The sequence below is a fragment of the Anguilla anguilla genome, chromosome 12 (genome assembly GCF_013347855.1).
Source record: "Anguilla anguilla isolate fAngAng1 chromosome 12, fAngAng1.pri, whole genome shotgun sequence".
NCBI lineage: Eukaryota > Metazoa > Chordata > Actinopteri > Anguilliformes > Anguillidae > Anguilla > Anguilla anguilla.
This window is the reverse complement of record NC_049212.1, coordinates 22,674,210-22,694,567: the sequence shown is the minus strand read 5'-3', so window position 1 is coordinate 22,694,567 and position 20,358 is coordinate 22,674,210. Positions and strand designations below refer to the sequence as shown.

General features: G+C 45.5%; 1 protein-coding gene across 6 annotated transcripts; it reads right to left on the bottom strand.

Annotated features, from left to right (window-relative positions):
- Positions 1-536: 536 nt before the first annotated feature.
- stard10 (StAR-related lipid transfer (START) domain containing 10) lies at positions 537-19,955 on the bottom strand. Of its 6 annotated transcripts, none has more exons than XM_035386032.1 (8): positions 19,658-19,954; positions 19,508-19,541; positions 19,147-19,345; positions 6,863-7,010; positions 6,656-6,759; positions 4,982-5,099; positions 3,875-3,927; positions 537-1,891 (listed from the first exon to the last, which is right to left on the bottom strand). In XM_035386032.1, exons 3-8 carry the CDS (start codon positions 19,303-19,305, stop codon positions 1,667-1,669), a joined length of 807 nt encoding a protein of 268 aa, XP_035241923.1. In that variant the 5' UTR covers positions 19,306-19,345; positions 19,508-19,541; positions 19,658-19,954; the 3' UTR covers positions 537-1,666. The 6 variants fall into 6 exon arrangements, with proteins under 6 accessions (XP_035241923.1, XP_035241925.1, XP_035241924.1 ...); XM_035386034.1 differs by having other exon boundaries at positions 19,697-19,954; XM_035386033.1 differs by lacking the exon at positions 19,508-19,541 and having other exon boundaries at positions 19,658-19,955.
- Between the last annotated feature and the right edge of the window lie 403 nt (positions 19,956-20,358).

Below are 20,358 nucleotides of genomic sequence, written 5' to 3'. Positions count from 1 at the left end.
GACACCTAGCCACTGAAATAGCACACACAGGGGTCCCCAGGACTAAAATTGAGAACTGCCACTTTAACTCTTGAATACCTTTATAGTTACCCTTTACAGCACCGATTGCTACAAAAGAGAGTAGAAAACACAATAGGTTTTATTTGGGGTCTTTCCCAAACTGGTAACTGATGAACCCTTTTCATGGGGACACTTGAAGTGTCAATACATCAAAGGACATGGAGTTCCTTTAACACAGGCGTACAGAGGCCCTGGGGGGTCGGTCCAATGGTTTTTAGTAAAATCTTCAGGATGCACTTGAAGCCTGTGGCTGCAGCTTATACAAATGTCAGATGACGATATGATTGAACTAATTAAATATTAAGAACACAAGTTGGCAGAAAATCCTGAAATGGATCTGCCGCTGCTGTGCTCCTCTGCTGGGACCTGCTACATTTTCCTAATGGCTGTGACACATATCCCTGGAAGAGAAAATGACTTAAAACTGTATCCTTCTGTGACCTGACCCCGACTAAGCCATTGCCCAAAATGTAACATTTACATGGGCCACAGTTTATTTTTATGGAAGACACAGACCACATCACATCTCAAAACTTTCAGAGAAATCTGTATTATTTGTATCCCTCTACATACATTCATACAATTCTAAATCACAGAAAGCAGACTTGGGTTGTACGAGAACCACACGTTCCGCACCCCGGGGTGTAAAGTGTTTCTCACAATACCCGTTAGCCCCCAAATCTCTCAACGACATGAGCACAAAAAGGGCCAGTGGAACCAAGAATAAGCTGGGCCTTTGGGGGACCACTGAGTCTATTTGCCTAGATATTTAAAGGCTAATTAAACTGCAATGATTCATAAGCTTATGGATTATGGAAGTGAACACAAAAGATCGCAGCATTTCAGTTGTTGTGTGGGCCGTATAATTGATCTATCCGGAGTCCTTTTCAAAAGGTAGCTTTTTCCAGAACCTTTTTTTGGAATGTGAATGGTGACAAAAACACGCCTGGTCTCGGGAAAGGGGAGGGAAATGGGTCATATGGTAACGTGTGATGTGGATTTCTGTTTCAGTATGCATGATCACACGCCTTAGGGAAAGGTGTCTGTGCGTCTGTATTTTAATATAGTACCCAATAAGAGCAAAATATATTTTTAGACCAATGCTAGCAGGGAGTCAGAAACCTAATGAGTGCCCTGGATTTACTTTATCTTCACACCAAATTTGTATGAATGCACAGCAGTATTTATATGGCAAGGTCTCAGTTATTCTGCATTAAGAGTATGTGCCTGTGTGTAAATACAGAACATCCTCTGTTACTCAGAATCCTTTGAGTGTAAGAGACAGTGAGCTTTGCTGTGATTAGTTGCATGTGGAAGATAATGAGCTGCTCTGTCATGTGCGTGTGTATTTGCGTGAGATTGTAAAAATGTGTGCAAGTGTGTTCATGTACGAGTGTGATAGTGTGTGCACGAGCATGTATGCATGTACATGAGCACGCACGTGTGAGCGCGTGCTTGTGTGTGAGCGTGAGTGTAAGAACACGATTGCTTGTGTGTGCGCGCGAGAGTGTATGTGTGTGTGTGTGAGTGCGTGCGAGCGTACGTCTGTGTGTGTGCACGCGCGTATGTCAGTGTGTGGCGGTTATTGTATTATTTGGGGCTGCGTTCAGTTGGCCTCCTCATCGCTGCACTCCCCCCTCTCCTCCCTGGCCTCGCTCAGTCCGCTCTCATCGATGTTCTCCAGGGAGTCGGCGTGCTGGATGCTGAGCTCAGACATGGGAATGCTGGAGAGGGTGTTCTGCTCGGGGTACAGCCAGGGCTTGTACCCGGGATTATGCCTCTGCTTCCACTCCCGATACTTCAGGCACGCTTTGTTGATCTTCTTCATTGCCTGCGTGAGACAGAGAAAAATCACATCAAAGAACATCCAGGTCTAATCATCCCCTGGGCACATTCATGAAAGGGAGCATGCAGTCACTTTTCAACAGCACCAGTGCTCTTTATAAAGGCAATTCAAGTGAAAATGAGTTTTCACCAAACAATTAAAACCAGCAACTCCCAGGTCCGTCTTTGCACCTGCTACATAGCACCAGCCCAATAACTACAGCACATACGATCGAGTTACATTCCCCAAAGCAGAACGAAACGCTCAAAGGCAGTACTTTCGGAGGCCTGATGCAAGCTTTTATGTTTCCCTGCGATATGAATATGTGCAAAGAATGTCTGACAATGGCCTCCAATCCTCTGGAGCCGTCTGATAAATGAGAGCGACATTCACGAGGTGAGCCGGGTCGTCCGTCAAGGCCCGGCGCAGAAGGAGTGACTCATGCTCCCCCTCTCCCACTCTTACTGAGGGTCAAACGAGGGTCACCCTCGCCTACAGAAATCCCACAGCTGAGCCGCAGAGGCTGACAAGAGACTATCGCTTTAATGAGAGCCTGATAAGATTTCAATTTCAACACATCAGGAAGTGGAGGCATGCCCCCCCCCCTCCCTTTCTCCCTCCTTCCCTCGCTCCCTCCCTCCAGCTTCCTGTTAAAGAAAAAGTGTCCCGTCGACCAGGCCAATCGCAGACCTTTTTGAGCACTGCCGAGGCGCCTGTCTGTTGCACATTAAATATTTACAAAGGACGTCACTTAGCGGGTGTGGGCACATTTCTCAGGAAAGCCGCCCATTTGTCAGCCAACACATGCTGCCATTTTGCCTTTTGTAGAGGCCGGAGAAGGGAAGTTAGGAAGGAGGTTATATGGTAATGACAGGGCTTGGGGTTCACTGGAAGGAGTCTTCCAAGAAAGCACTAAATGCCTGAATGAACCCTGCCAAGCAGAGGACAGATCTACAGACTACCATCACCCCCTGCAATGTCTGCAGAACATAAGAATATGTCTAGCATGCAGTGTAAGATGACTAGTAAGTTCAGTTTTACACTTGTCATCAGAGGAAGTAAGGTGGAAAAAGGTGACAGTCAGGAAACTAAGATGCATCAAAACATTAATCAAAATCAAATGAAAGAACTTGAAAAGTGTATGGGGGCCAATGGCCATGGTTAAAAAATAATAATAAATAATCTGTTTGTAGACAGAGTACGTTTGAGCTCAAAAAAATTACAACATTTGTCAAGAAGATTAACAAACAGCACGAGGCGGACTGCCACCAGCATTCCCAGCACACAGCTGTAATTCAGTTACGACATTTTTAGAAACAAGGTTTCGCAGAACGCGGAGCGCTTTCCCATGCACTTTGAAACGCAGTCCCAGGAGAGTCCCTGGCCTACTTCAGCTGGCACACATGCAGCAGACTGCCTGAGAGGAGGCATACATGATGCATACGTATTCACATCAGCATGTTCAACCGCTCACGTGAAATACATGCGAGGCGACAGCGCATTAACTGATGGTTAAGAAGGCTGCTTCTAGCGCGGTAATACATTCTATAAAAGACCTCCAATATTACAGCTTATAGATGCATCAGACTCATAATTTATTTAAGATCAAACACTGCATACACTGCAGGATTGCATACCTTTCATTTTTTTAATCTATTCAGGAAGAATTCAATCACGATGTTATAATTACATGACACTGCACATCTACTGACAGAAGCTATTTCATTGCCACACTACACATATGTCTTTGGATAAGGGAGACCAAATCGTACATGAAACATCATCGCATGCCAAACAGCTTTTCATGTGCTTCGCATTAAACATATCCGCTTGAATGGGGACCGAAGATAATTCTCTTGGCTTAAAAAATCATAGTCATGTCACAGAAAATACTGTCATAGGCATAGGCCAACATTGAAGGAGGAAATAAAAATCCTGATAAGCCAAGAATATAGAAAGAAAAAGTCCGATAAGCGAGAACATACTTACTTTCGGAGCCAGAAACTGGGAAGACTTGTTGACGACCCACTTGGGTAATGAACCTAGGAGAGAAAAATTTAATTGTTTTGGTTAATATCTCAGTGTACTGTGCCCTTATGTCTTCTGGGAAAGCCTGAGAGCACTGTCTGTACACGTCTAACTGTCACAGCACTGTCCCGAGACGGACGGTTCTGTAAAACAATTACAGCCCAAGCAGATGGTGCCGTGATCTGTGCAGGTCCCAGTGCCAAAAACGGGAGAGTTTTTGATTTAATTAGACGCCAGGATCGAGAACTTGTGCTGATTTCACAGCTCACCAAATATGAACCCTTTAAACAGACAGATACCATGCAATATCAAATGTATTTTTTTTTATCCATTTTTTAAGAAGTCTACGTAAAACCATTTATTTTGCACTACACTTTAGTACAACTACATAGCAAGGCCTAATACCAAACTCCTACAGCTTTTGATAGCTAATAGATAATGAAGAAAAGGGTAAAAATTATATTTTGTATTTTGTCTTCCACCATTTTCATTAATTTCCCATTTATAATTATTATTCAGAAGCATAAATGAAACCTATATAATTATTTGACACCGATATGAACAATCTCCTTCGTAGCACTGTAGTAGTACTTTTTAGCTGCGACCGCAGCTCTATAGCTCCGTCTGTCGGTCGATCCACAAAAAGTGTCCCACCCTGTAGTGGCCACAGGAGGCTGAAATTTGGCATGGACGTTGGTCATGACCGAAGGTAGACCTGAGTAACTTTCATTGACCAAGAGGGGGCGTGGCGATGGGCGTGGCCTACCACAAAAAGGCACATAACTCCCAAATGGATTCACAGATTTGCACAAGATTTTGTGGAAAGGTTGGTCATGAGCCAAAGAAGAGATAACTTGTTTGTGTGAGGGTGTGTGCGTGGATGCATGCACACATGGATGCATGCATGTGTGCGGTCGCAGTTATTGCGAATTCACACTTGTTAGAGTATACTATGAGAAAAGAAAAATGCAAAAGAAAAAAATGATGCAATGTTGCAATGGCACCACATAGCCAGCAGAGGGAGGTCTGTCCAGGTGACAGCAGGTGTGTACCATGCCTGTGACTCACCTCGTGGGTCCACCTGTGCCAGGTAAGTGAGGGTACAACTGGTGGGTCCATTGCTCTGGATCAGGTACCCTGTCTGGATGGACACGGCTCGGACCATGTCCTTCTTAGGAGGGTATTTCTGTGGAAGCAGATTCACATGAGCCTGCATCACTTCCTGTTCTTCGCTCCGATGACCGTGTAGATTAATGTGGTCGTTAGGTAACAGAACCCCACCGTGCGCCAGTCATTCTAAAGCTGACTGACATGTCTGCTATACAGAAGACACTTGAAAATGCGACGTTACACATTTCAAGAACCGCTCACCAAGAAATGACCTCAGAGAGACAAAGCCGCTATTCTGAAGCCCTACCAGGAGTGCACCCTTCTAGCTGATTAATGCCAGAGATGCATTATTAATGATGACCTTGGTAATGCTAATTACAGTGAAATATTCCTCATGTAAAAACACAAGTCTCAGATGTAAGCAATTTAAGCCGGGGTTGGGCAGTAGCTGCAGTAGGAGGCATACCAAATGTCTCCTGACAAACAAACCCATACAGGTCCGTAACAAAGACCCGGCCGTATCGCATGTCGGTCCAGTTCGGCAGGACCAGTCGCCACCCACGAGAGCGGTGCTACTTTTCCAAAATAACAAACCTCTAGAACCACATAACAGTTGAACGGGAGGAAGCAAATCTATCACGTGAACTATTAGGGTGGACATTGGTATTGATTTTGAGGCACTGTTCAGCATGCAAGGTGTCGGCTACAGCGCCCGCTCTCTCCATCTCCTGCTCTAGCTCACTGTGTCCGCGTGTGACGGCGAGGTCTGTCAGGAGGGCAGGACCGACGGCTCGAGCGAGGCCCTGCCGATGAGGAAAAGCAGAATCCCGACACAAACAGCAGCTGAGCGGTGGGCGGGGCTTATCGTGCGTGGCACTGAGCGCCGTCGATCAATCACGACCAGCGAAGGGAGACGAGGGGGGAGGCGACGGGCGCCGCCATGTTCACTGGATGTCTCTGTCTCCGCCTCTCGCTCTCTCATACACGCACATGTACGAGCGCAAGCATATGCACAGTCAGGCGCTCAGACACGCAGCCAGATGCTCCAGACAGACACACAGACAGTTGCACCAGACAGATGCACCAGACAGACGCACTCTGGTAAACTTTCCTGAGAGACGCTCCTCAGCAGAGATAGTATCTGTGCCTAAGAGCGCCTTCCTGAAAATCCAGGGCAAAGAGCTTTCCCCCACTTCATCCATTATTCACTGTGCAGGCTCCCTGACATCCAGTGCGCTTGGCACTCAGCTGAGGCCTGCAGGCCTGTAACGCAGCCAAGGCTGTGCCCAGCCCACAGCGCCCAGCTACACATTCCCATTCTGAGAAGCATCGAACAAGATGCACCCATGCAGAATTCACAATATGCAGAACGCGCATCCATCATAATCCTGTCAGTGAGCCAAACGCTTACGTAATTGTTCATCACACATGAAATGACGCACCACGGTCATGCTTAAATTCAGAATAACACTAAAGTGGAGTGGAGAAGCAATGGTTTTGTACTAAAACACATGCACCTTAACGTGGACCAATTTTAGAATTTATTCACTTTACCTTCACACAAAGTCACTCTATACGGGAGCTGAAAGGACATGAGGACAGACAGCTCTGAGAGAGGTGTGGGTCACTCACAGTATGTTTGACAGAGTAGTTCATGATGATGTAATCACTTCCCATGGGCAGCCAGGAGCGCAGAGTGATGACATCACGGTTCTTCAATGGTTTTGGACACTTCCCTGAGCAAACACAAGGCAAGCATAAGACAGGCACTCCCTCAGACCGAACCCTCGGCCCTGCTGTTGAGGGGCGGGAAGCCCTGTGGGATCGCAGTGCTCTTACACGAGTAATACCCCACGTCCGCGTTGACCGTCAGCTTGCCGATGTCGAAGGTCTCGATCACGTTGGCGTCCCATTTCTTCCGGTACTCGATGTCGTGGAGGACGTCGTACATGGTCTCCGCGGAGACGTCCTTGCACACGATCCGACACTGCGGGGAGAAAGACACGCGTGCAGAACGTCACGGCTCAGCCTTCCACGGGACTGCCCACACTTCGGCTGTCACGGGTCTCTTGGTGCCCTGTTGCCCCCCTCCCCCATTTTAATGTAATCACATGGGGAGAGTGCTCCCTTCCCAGCAGCAGCCACGTAGCGCCGCCCAGCCCCCGTTCCCTGAAGCAGGCCGCAGCCGAGCCCACAGCTCTCTCACTCTGAGGAGGCTAATCGCGCCGCTTTCCTTCCCGTGCCTGTCCAGCGTCCAGCAGCCCACTCAGAATAGAGCGAGCCGTTCCAAAACCAACAGGTCAAACTCAATCGGCACCTCTAAACAGGGCTCTGTGGCACCGTCCCCACAGTTACAGAGCTCCACCAATCCCTGAGCAGGGCACAGCGGGGCTCGAGCCCCAGGCCTCTCCCCCCGCTGAGGTGCGCAGTGACTGCCGCAGAGCCGTGAGCCGCCGCTCCCCGAGAGCAGCAGCCCAGCGGAAGTCGTGGCTCTCTGCAAGAGGACAGCTCATGTGGCCGAGCAGTGCATTTCAGCATTCCAGGCAATCCACTGCCACAGCTGATGCAGCACACAAGCAAGACACTGTCAGGACCCCTCACACCAAAGTCATGGGCACTGCTCTTTCTTTGCCACCCAGTGTAGAACAGTGAAGTAGAACTTTTTTGGCCCAGTGTAGAACAGTGGGCATAAGTACAGTTGTGTATTTAACAGAAAAGAGTTCTCGCAATTCCCAGTCAAGTGTGTCTCATAACAACATCTACAAAGCCAATGAGCCAGACTCCATAACAGAGAGGAAGAATAGACAGATAGATTGGACAGACAGATTATACAGACAAAGACACAGACAGACAGATAAGACTCCTGAGACATACTGAGTAAAGGTCTGTCTCTTTGTCCACAGCCTGTCGACCCGGGCTAATCTCCAGGCACAGGGAAAAGGTTAAGGCCCCATGTGCCTCAGACTGCCGGTCAGTCTCCCGCAGTGTGGGTCTATTGCCATCCTGCTGGGAACACAAGGGACTTGAGCCAGCTGCTGACATGACTGGCTAATGAATACAGCACAGAGAATTACTGTCACATGAGGACAAAATAATGTCACTCAGTACTAGACTACAAATGTAACAAGACTATCGTTTACATGAGTGCAGAACAAAGTCGGTCTTATCTACCCAGATGATCACATTTGTTTAAATGGAAGGGCCGCATGCATGCTGGGAGCAGGCCGGCTGTACGGCTTCAGGCAAGCAGCAAGCTGGGGCCGAAGGAGCACTCCACTTCTAGGCATTAGTGTGCAAGAGGGGGGGGGGGCCTAGGGGGAGTAACTGCCCCTGCATTTTTTGCTCTGAGTGCTGAAGTGTCCTTGTTTTTTTAAAACCTTTATTTAACCAGGGTAGGTCCGCGCCCTAAAGGAAACTTCTACGCTTCATTGTTGCCCTAATTTCACACAAGAGGGACGCTTCAGCAGGGTTGTTCTTTTTATAGAATAGGGGCACCCTAGTAGCACAAGAGACCATCACTTTTTCCATCCAAAGGGGCATCCTAATAGGGCACTTGCATGCTTCATTTTTGCACTTAGTTTTTGCCCCAAGTTCCTTGTGACCCTGAGTGTGTTTTCTCAAAAAAACAAAAAAAAAACTTTTTTTGCCCCACTTCACACCAGAGGGGCATTTCAGCTGCTCGAGTGCCCCTCTGGTGTGGCATTAGGGCAAAAAAAGGCTCACCATAGGCTCTTGCTTAAAGTGTCTATGTGTGTGTCTGTGCACACCATTGGCCTACTGATCTAATACGTCCAGAACTTACTGAAAGATTTTTTTTTTGCAGTATCATGTGATGCTAGTTTCAGTTTTCATGGCGTTGAGGCATGTACTGACAACCACATCCTCAGTACTGCTCTGCAGCGTGTGGTGGAAATTCTAATTTTAACATGAAGGACGAGAGACTGTCTTCTTGCATTCAAAAGTATTTAATGATTAATTAATCAGGGAAAAGAGTCTAACACACTAGCATGGAGAAGTCAGAGAAGGAATGAGAAAACACAACATATAGGGAACAAATCTCGGACCTTGCCCTTGTGAAGCTCTTATTGGTTACAAACAGGTAGGCAAACAACATTTGTTTTATTCACACAAGGGCACATTTACGCAATCTTCCATCTTGCTACAGATATTGGCTTTTTTTTAGCTTGCCTCTTGCTACAGATATTGGCTTTTATTAGCTTGCCTTTTGCCACAGATATTGGCTTTTCTAGCCTGCCTAGTTGTTTCATACTTTTATCTTAGTTATCACTCTGAACTTTGAATAACTCCGAGTTCCAGGCCCTATCCACTGATGAACTGCACAAACTGAAGAGATTACTTGACTCGGCTTACTTCGGCAGCGCACAATCAATACCATGCTTATAAATGTAAGGTTGTGAATTTTCTTTCGCAAGCCCTGCAGTATAAGGTGTTAGCTGGGATGTGTCAGAAACCATTTCTCTGTGAATTCTTTCAAAGCAGCTACTCGATGGCTCTGGACAGTAATTCATCCTACCTGATAAATGGCCTGCCTCTTTTGAGAGCAATAATGGGTGTCTGTTGTTCCCACAAGAGAGAAGTTTCTATTTCCACACAGCAAGCCAAGCAGGAACAGGTCATTACTGGTTAAATATTAAGGAATCGCTTGATAAGTAACATTCCCCTCGCAGCGATACAGGACGTGGACCAGCAGCACACGTGCAAAATTAGTATTTTTGTCAATACCTCGTTTCGCAAGTAATTTTCCCCCAACCTCAGTTTATCAATATAGACGTCAGTAGACAATAGATTCTGCAGAGGGAGGCATTCAGCTGCACAATTCCACTGTGACCCATGTTCCAGAACAGGACACGGTACTCCTGCCCTTAGCAAACACACAGCCAGAAGCATATAGTGGGGGAGGAGGCGACATCTAAAATTCAGCAAGGTAATAATGAAACTCCCCGTGATGGCCTTTCTGCACCCATGGTAGTGCAATGCTCATATAGCGTTCATGCAGCAACCTCTGTGTGAGGTTAACAGACAGAATGAACACCAGTGTGCCGTCTCTCTCTCCAACAACGTGACATATGATACCAATGATACATTAGATTCAATTTGGCTCAGCAGAATTTAGTCATTCTGTTTCGGAACTTTCAACCCAGTTTAGGAAGACAACTCAAAGCCAAATCTCCAGTGACAGGGAAAGAGTAGACCGCAGCATAGTAAATACTAGTTGATTTTAACAGTGGTCTGGTTCAAACAGCCGGCAAATATATTCTTCCTGTGTGAAGGTGTGCAAAGACTTAAACCAAGGTGTGAACACATGACGTTCTTTCTCCCTCTCTGCCTGCGTGTGTGCGCATGTGTCCGTGCGCGTGTGTGTGTGGCAGCCATGAAATGAGTTCAAGGCATTCATTAAACACGTCTGTGACACCAGTTTCAAAGGGGCCACCAGTACAGCCACACACTCACAGCCCAAGCTACACAACTGCTTTTAGTCTTGATGCCGGATCTGAGACTAGAAGAACTCGTTTCTGTGAGCCCCTGCCTCCATAGTTCCAGAAAGATGGGAGAAACACCCCTCTTGATTCATCGCAGCCTGATGGCACTAAACTCCAGGCCGTACCTACGGGGCCTAGTGTCTCCAGTCTCCAGCTGTGGCTTCCCTTCCCACAGGGCCATGGGAGTTTGAGTGTGTGATGCTGTTGCCAGGGGAACCGCATCCAGCTCCCTACACAACCATAAAACAACTCTGCAATAATGAGGAGGAGCCTGGCAGCCCTTCAGGTTTCTCGCTTATTTCCCATAATTCCCCTGAGGCAGTGTACGGTTCCCTCTTTCATAAAAAAATAAATAAACATTTTTATAACCACAATAGGCTGGACAGTACATCCATTCAGTCAATTTGCAGTAAAATACTGGCAAACAAAACATACACACATGCATTAAGACTTAGCTATACACCCATATATGTCTTTGGAATCATGACACATTACACTCCATAAGACACACTGCCACATACCTATAATCTTTTTGAGAAATTATTTTCCATTAAAATGTTTTTTCAGTAACCTCACCTTTACTCTTTTATGCTAATGCTTAACACCAGTTAAGAACCGTCTCAGCATTGAAGTCTTTGTTTTTTATAAAACCAAGTGAAATGTGAAACTGTGCGGAGCACTTTTAATTAACTGAGTGCTCCTTTTCCAGAGTCAAGCTCACATGGGGAAAAAAAAACAGAAAGAGAGATCCAGGGAAGAAAATACTAAACTGCCATAATTCCATTAAACGCTAATTCAGAACAGGGCTATGCTGATCAAGGAGAAGAAGACGAACAGAGAAAGAAAACGTATTGAAGTCAGCACAGATAGGTTTCCATGTTGGCTTGGGCGTGTGCATAACACCCTCAGCTTGCAGCATTTCTCTTGCTTTTAAAGTCACGCATGAGTGGAGAGCCCACTGCCTTGTGGGAGTATTCATCTGTAGCTAAAAGCTGGGCAGGAATATCGTGTCGGGGCTCCTACAGAGCTACAATTACTTTTAGAGGACCTGGCAACACAACTCATTGCCATTCAAGCCAATCCCTGCATCCACCCCTCAGCAAAAGACCAATCTGGCCTACACAAGCTTTTCTGATGCCTTTTAATTCCCTTTGAATTATCTTGGACCAAACTCCATCACTGACTAACAGGAGAACTCAGGTTGACAGGGAGACTCTGACATTGCCTGACATGCACTTTGAACCATGCACCCAGCATCTAACTGAAACCACTGGGGAAACCCAGTTTTGTCTTTTGAATCCACCACCAGTGCAAGTTGATCAGCCAGGCCCAAAAATAACCACAGCCTTCAGGGCAACCAATTAGAAACATATCACACTGATGAGTATGGGAAAAGGTTCTGATCCCATGGCCAAATCATGTGGGTCATTTCACCCAATGCACTCACATAAGTGTTCATCCTGGATGACACATAGTGAAACACTAGACCAGACACCTGGGTAAAAAGACACATGTTGCAGCCAGAGTATTAGAGGCATTTCAAGAAAACCAGGGTACCACCCAAATGTAATGTGACTACGATGTAAACACCATGTGCGGAAAACAAACGCATTCAAAATTTCCCCCATCTCTGACTGACCACTTTGCGTGCGTGCGTGCATGTGTAGTGCTTCCCCAGGCCAATTTGGGGCCCTAAGCAGAACATTATTATGTTTTGACTTGGTGCCCCCGCCGAGCTGTGAGCAAGTACCGCATATAGGGAGAGGCGGCCCAGTGTGTGAGAGAGAGAGTGAGGGGGTGGTTCCAAATGCCAGACCGAACAGACAATCTAGGGAACAAAGATGGGGAGGGGGTACAGTCTGCTTTTCTGGTTTGCTGGTACTGATCATTCATGTGCGCTGCTCCTCTGGTTCATTTCCATTCAGCAGGAGTTTATGTTACTCCAGGGTTATTCCAGAAAAGCTTCTCCATTACAATACAGCCTGGTCTCAAATCTAACCGGATCCAAAATAAAAGTGACATCTGTCTCAAAACATCAACAAACACATCAAAACCACCTTGCCTCATTTACCGTTATACTGCTGTTATGTTATTTATAGTTATAACTATATACATATAGTTATATTTATAGTTATATATATAGTTAAACCTATAAAATTACTCAAATGTTGGCAAGTGTAATGACACTCTTTTACTGTGATGTCCCTGTATATGAACATATTTATTTAATATTTAGCAAATGAGCTTGACAGTAAATATACATAACTTCACAAACTGAAAGTCTCTATAGCACTGCTCAGTTCATGTTGCATTAGCCAATACTAAAGATCGCCTTACTCATTATATTGCAGTCCATACCATTACACTACCACCTGCAAGCCAGTACAACTGCACAATGAAACACTGACGGTGTGCTCTCCTCCTGCCCTAGGATGAATAGAACTATGACTCACCACTGAGCACTGTTTGGTAGGTTTCTGTTGGAACGGTTCTCTGTGCTCAGCTGCAGCTCAGAACTGCCCTGGGCACTTAGCATGCTCTGAGCCTTGATTATGGATTATGTTTTTTTTTGTACAGGAGCCAATCTGCCCGCAGCGATGCTAAGGTGTCCTGGGCAGTGTCGCATACGCTCCTGGAATGCATATATGAGCATGCAAATCAATGTGCGCATCCTGGAGACACAGCAGTTCAGGAGGAGATCCCGGGTCATTGGATCTGCAGAGCGCGTGATATCATCGACAGCCTCACAGCGTACACCAAAGCCTCAGCAAAGTTCTGGCTATTTGGGATTCCTGTCCTCAGTCTCCCAGCGGCCTTGTCTGCTCTCTTGCGGCAGCCGTGGCATTTTTTAACAATCCATAATGGCATCAGTCGTGACATTTTTCTTAAGCCATAATTAACTCATCTTTTCCTTATCTACCCCGGGTTAGAAGTGCATGGGAAAAATCCTACATTAACATTTCACATGTTCAAAACATGCGTTTGAAATATATACATGCTCAAGATTCATTCATCAGATTTGAGCAAAGAAATTGAAATAGTTTTCTTCTTTTTTTGCGCACACACACACACAGACACACACCCATATGCACTTAAATGCATAAATATATCTGTCACATAGTAGCTCTGTGGGCGGGAGGCTGCTGTGCTCCTCGTTCTTTTACCAGGGCGAGCCGAAGCCCCTGCAGGAACTAATGCTTTATGGTGTCAAATCCTGTCACCTCTAATGGCCCAGCTGGAGCAAGAGGATTAGATAAGAGAGAGGAAGGAGCGTGGGATTCTGAAATCTGCAGCACTGCCATTGTTGATATTGTCAGAGGTAACTACGTAAGAGAGCAAAGCAGGGGGTGTCCACCTCAGCTAACACAGGGGTGCGGTCAGAGACTTATTCCAGAGTTAAAGATCCGCTTGTGTGTCTACAGGACACATGATTGCATAGAGTGAATATTTACAGAGCTGCACGACTTCAGCTGTTGGGTGTGTGGGATTTTACGATCGATAAGAAACCAGTTCTGTGACTTGTGTGGGATTTTAGAGACCTGTTTTTTCCTACAGGAGATCAGCTGTGGGGTGTGTGTGGGATTTTAGAAACCTACAGAAGATCAGCGGTGGGGTGTGCGTGGGATTTCGATTTTTAAAGGAGGCCGTTGCCGTAGTGTGCAGCAGTCGCCTGGGAATGAACACCCGGGAATCTGTCGGCTCAAGGACCCCCACCTTGCACCCCAAGCACAGAGCAGGGGTTCGGTCCGCAGGCTAGCTCCTGCAGATTCCTCTCCCTCATATGCAGCAGCTGTACTGTGCCTCCCCGATTTTGCACAGCTTGGTTAACTCACATGAATTTCAGGCTGCCTGAGTCGACTAGTAGATCGTTAATTCTCTTGGCCGTTCCATTCCAAAAGAGTTGTAAATGGAGAATCGGCAAAGCTAACTCAAGGCCCTGGCCCAGGGACGCTTTATGGAAAGAGGCTGGAGAATTTGCAGTGAGCTACCTGTATGCCCAAACACTCTTTCAGATACATTACGAGCGTGTCCTGGGAACCCTACCGTATACAGGGCTTCAAATCAGCACCACACAATACAGGGGAGGGGATTATGTAATTGGCTGCTTTCACACCCTTCTCCAAGGAGCAGACTCAACACATCCAGTCAAAGTGGATTATCATCAGCAGTATCCAGTAATCTCCCACACAGGGTAGTTCCATCTTCATCAAAAGATGCTAAACGCAGCAGCTCTCAGCCGTAAGAGGAGAAGCTGCTTCACAAGAATAACTACAGGCTCTTCAAACGAGGGAAAAGGTTATCTAGGGAAAACAGGTCAGCTGTCATGTGCTTCAGTTAAACAGAAGAATGAGACTTTGTGAACCCCAAAGTGGGGGTGGGAGGAAGGTGTAGCCATCATCTGTTATCAGCGGCTCATAGATTTGCAGGCTCAGAGTTTTTTTGCTATGACAGCAGTCTTTTTCTTTGTTCACACGAGTGAGTGACTTACACGCCATCATAGCTCCACCCACCATGGGGCACGGCAGGCCTCTCGCTCCCATCCCTGGTTACGGTGTTTTCCCAGTGCACCCGAGGATTATGGGATTGAAACCCTCAGCCGAGTCAAAACACAGCTTTCCGTTTGTTTTTCAAAGTACAAGGACGTGTAAATGTAGCCTCACCCTGACCGTCTGCTGGGTATCTGTACACCTTTCAAACAGAAATAAAGGCAGAGATGAACGGAAACTTTTTCCAAGTTACACATTTCTAAAACTGAGGCCAGGTTTTTTGAGAAACTACATCAGTCAAAACACTCATGGCCACAGCCAATTCACTGCCCTGGCATCAGATGCTTCTGATCTTCACGTTTGAACTCTCCTCCTTCCATTGAAAGACCATTGATAGGAAGAGGCCATCTCTTAAAATGAGTGTTGTAAAAAAGATTGCAATATTGGACTAATGTAACACACTTCTTTGTATAGTATACTTCAAAAATAATTGAAACAGTTTAAAAGAGTTTTTTCTTAGTCTTTGTGTTCCAGCCATTTTAAAGTGCTTTGAATGGAAATATGCAAGAACAAAATATATTATTTCAAAGATAAACCGTATTATATCTAGAACATATTAGTCTACTGTTTTACAGATTTCATTACATATATTCCAGACAATTTGATATTTTTATATATTTAGCTCCCAAGATTTGATACTTGAATCATAAAATCCCTCCTCCCCCAACTAACTACTGTACAATATTACAAGCCCTGCTGTGTAGAGAATGACTCACCACAGAGACCTGCCTTCAATTACATTTTCCAGCAAAAAAAGGGATATTACCACTGAATTAGCTGTTATTTAAAGCAGGATTCTCAGGTTCTTCAGAAATACTGTGTGAAAACAAGTATAACATTGGAAGGATTTTAATATTGATCAGAGTAATCCATGATTCAATATTCAGAAAATAACAGGCCCAGGCATGACTGCCCCTGGACACCATGAGGGAGAATCAGACGGAGCCAAACCGCTGTAAGACAGTCCTCGGAGCTCTGAAGCTTGTGACCACGGAGAGACTCTGACAGGCAAAGTAAAAAGCTTGGCAGGGTGGGAGGTGTTTGGGAATGTGGCTCCAGTTTTCCACACTTTTCACACCTGCATTTACACAGCAATAGAGCCTCAACGAGCGACCGCTCTTAAAAAAAACACATCAGATTTGTTTTTCACATTGTTGCATTACCCCATCGCATTCCATGCTTTTGTAGTTTTACAATCAAGGCTGGCTTGCAGCCCCCAGGGAACCAAGCAACACCAAAAATAATTCTGTGCAAAAGGCATGCTCTCTGAGCAGACATAAAGCTTTTCATAGTAGCTGCACACACGCTGCACGAACTGGGATCAGACATATTTTATTTCCGACAATACGGTGCTAAAAATATTTGAGGAACACTGCAGCTGCAGCTCAAGGTTATCCATTTCACTTAACCGCCAGTCATCAGAGTGAAAAGTACTGAAAAGCTGTTTTGAAAATGAGCCAATTACCTTATGGAACACAGGACCGCTAAGAGAACAAAGCTAGTTTCAAAACAAGAACGCATCCAGTCTGAAGGATATCACCCCATTTTCAAAATGAATAAAAAGAATGCATCGAGTCTGAAGGATATCACCCCATTTTCCAAATGAATAAAAAGAATGGTGTGAAGGGCAAAGCGTTTCCCTACACAGCCAGTCAGGACCAGACAGGAGCCAGCAGCACTCAGCCAAGTATTACGACACAGAAGCTGAAACGCTGGAGTGACTCTAAAACAAACCGACAGTCCTAGGCAGCCGTATTCAGTGAGACCTTCTGCTTCTCGTATGCGACATGCTGCGCACGCTATTATCGTGACTGCGTAATGCTGACGACAGGCTTTATAACACGTAAGACAGTATACCGTACATTCATCTACCCTGCAATTAGCAGCACCACCGAAGGAAGGCTTCTCTCATTTTGAGAAGGATCCAAGATATGTCCGTGCAGGGAGGGCGAGCGGCAAGTTGCCTGATTGAATTTAGGACTCTGTGGCTGCTGCTGTAATCAGTGATCTGTAGAAGGAGGGGGGCTAGCCATTCACCAGCTCCCAGTCTCCCACGTCAACTCCTGCACTTCCCCGAAGCGCCCCCGCCCGGCCTGTGCTCTTGCCCGCCCGCGGCTGACGAGCCTCTGCCAGGCAGAGAGGGACCGTTTGCCACTTTGCATCGCATTTGCCGGCTGAGAGCTATGTAAATCCGCCTCATTTTAACTGGGGGATTTACATAGGCACTCAGGCACAGCTTGTGAACTAAACGCAAAGCCATCATCCCAGCCCCAACCACTACCACCGCCATCGCTCCTGGGTTCAGCACAAATTGAAAACCGGACAGTTTAGATAAAGGAACAGCATGGGTCTGGGTGTGGCAGGGAGCGCAAAGCTTCACGTCCAAGGGAGCAGGCCTTTCAGTCTGTTTACAGAGCAGCTGCTGAATAGAGAGCACATTTCTTTGAATAAGCAGGACTCATTCCTGTACACAACAGAGTAAACATGAGAATTCAAGCCCCTGGAAACTGGCTTTGCACCCTCTGGGTAGAGCAATGAGATTCTGCCCCAAAGTCTGATAGGCCCTTAAAACAAGCATTGGGCTTTAATAAACAGGAAAATATTCACAAATTTCTCTTCACAGTCATGCCAAGGGAAAAGGCATGGTACAGTGGCTTGAGCATTGTTCTGACAGGTCTCTAACCTTGTGCTATGAAAACCACTCTGCTAATGGCCTCATCTACAATGTATAGCCCTGGGACAACTTCAGGGGAAATACCTGCAACAACTACAGATCAATCAACATCTAAACAAAAGAATAAATTCGGAAAAATATGGAATTTCAATTTCCGTCATGTTCCTGCAAGATAAAGTACAATATTTAGCATGTATGTCAGACTCATCAACTTCTCTGCTGTACTTCCCAATACGTGCAGAGTGATTAGTGTATATTGTACGGAAATACAGGCTGCAAAATCTCACTTCTCCCCAGGTGATGGACATATTGACAGCTTCAACAATGCATGCAAACTTTTTTGTTGTGTTGCTAGTTGCCCCTGATAAAAATGCCAGCAAGGTTATCCGAGGTGTGAACCAGACTGACTTTGCACCCCATGCATGACCACAATAGGACAGTGGCAACGAACCCTATTCCAGGGGATCTACTGTCCTGTAGGTTTTCACTCCAACCCACATTCATGCATCTCTCCTGGGCCTCTCAGAACCATGCGGATGTGAGTGTTCGGTGGACAGCCAGTGGAGGTAATCTCTGCTCAGCATATCAAACATGAGGCCCTACTACACTAACAGATGACCTCTCTCACATCTCCACACACTCTGCAGGAGAGCCAGTGCTCATTATCCATATGGCTTTTTCATGCATGCATGTGAACAGTGTAAGTTTCCAGATCACAGCCTCTTCAGGGGTCAATTCCAACATCACTGCATCAAGAGAAATGTGTGATCCAATTTGCCACGATTCTTACACAAAAGCCACAAAGGAACACTCTGACCAAGGAATCTATAAAGCAAAGTAGTATTTTCCTTGAGAATGCAATGACAGGACAACACAGTATACAGCAAGAGCAAGTTTTTTTGTTCACTAGCAGCAACACATCCATAGCTCAATCTAAATAGAGATTGTTCTAGTCATTGATGGCTAACCATTGTGCCTGTTTTCCACAAAACTATGTTGTTGAGCTCTCTTTCACCAAAACTCACACACACAAAAAAAAACAATAGACACGATGGACAAAGTGTGTGGATCCTTTAGCCCTCCATGAGTGAATCCTGACACCTGTACTGCAGTTCATCACGCACAGGTGCACATCCTGTTCAACCTTGAATACAAAATTCCAAGGAACGCCCCCTTCTACAAACAGCTCAACCTCAACACCTGTTGGTCAACTGTCAAACCCGGATATAAGGAGCAGGAAAGGACGTGGTGTCCGGAATCTAGAAAGCACATTTAACTAAGCCATAACGTTGGTTTCCTACTCCTTGAACAATTACAAGTTAACTTCTATGTTTAGTATTTATGGGCTACAATGGGCAAATTAACGATAGTTCCTATATCAGCACAAACACACAAACTCACCTTTATTTTATGCAATGCTTTCTCCTCTTCTAAAATTTGAATCCATATAGTTATTCCAGACTTGTTGTAGTTCAAGTTCCATCCTTCCTCCGAATTACATTCATTTTTGAAATTGATGAAAGCTCGGTCGTCCGGTATTTGAACTGCGTCCCCGGACATCTTCGATAGTCACAGCGATTCCAACTTTACTTGCTAAGATCTATTGGAAATGTAAAAGCAAGTACAAGAAGTCAGGCAGGCGAAGGAATGAAATCGAATGAAACCCAATTCCGCTGCAAATATCTGAGTGCGCATTTAAGCATATTTCACCCGGATCAATGACATTCACACTGGGCTACTTTGTAATTTCACAAGTACCCACCTGTTCAATGTAAGATCTTTAAAACTACAAGGACCTGTGTGCAGGGATAAACAAGTACGTTGAGGATTCAGCAATGAAGCACGCCAAAACTCGAAACGCCGAATTACAAATATATCAATCTCTATTGATAATTTCCTCAATTCCGATTACCATAAAACGTATCCTGGTGTACACATCTGTCCCGCTTACATAAACAGACTGAAGACCGGTGTTTTTCAAAGCAACGGCGAATTTACTGAGCCATATGTTTCCGTCGCGGAAGAACGTCTGATTTAGGGAGACCAGTCTCGGTTTGAAGGATATTTTTGTCAATTTAAATTAGGCCCCTTTGTTGCGCTTCCTCTCTTCAACAGCGGGTGCAGGTTGATGGTGATGTGAAGCACAGACGATAGCGGTATAGGCGCACCGGAGAGAGATAAGAGATTGACAACTGGACTGGGACCACCCACTCTACTGCAAACACACCTCCCCACATCGTGAACCAGAGAGCGCTCCGGGTCCTAACAGCTGACGTGTACTTTCTTTCGATTTCTATCTCCTCTCGTATAATTTGCTTTTTTGACGTCGATTGTGTTGCGCTATTTATCGTTCTCTGTCTAGGCTGAATTTTCTTTTCTGTATGTCCTCTATGAATTAAGAAATGAATGTATTAGCAAGCTATGTCTTCAACAAGCAAACATCTTGCAACTTAAATGTCCTCCAACAAACACAGAATATTGTAGTGAATGAATGAGATTAGTATATTAATATAAAAAGTATACAGAATTTCCCGTGATAGGCTATAGGCTCATTTAATAATAGTAATAATAATACATTTATTTTATATAGCGCTTTTCATGGTCTCAAAGACG

Excerpts from the sequence above, each read along its gene's own strand:
- stard10 (XM_035386033.1), bottom strand. The coding sequence starts at position 19,305 with ATGTCCGGGGACGCAGTTCAAATACCGGACGACCGAGCTTTCATCAAT. Across the intron at positions 7,011-19,146 it reads AAGCATTGCATAAAATAAAG|TGTCGGATCGTGTGCAAGGA; the intron begins GTGAGTTTGTGT and ends TTCTCCCCGCAG. Across the intron at positions 6,760-6,862 it reads GGACGTGGGGTATTACTCGT|GGAAGTGTCCAAAACCATTG; the intron begins GTAAGAGCACTG and ends GTGTTTGCTCAG.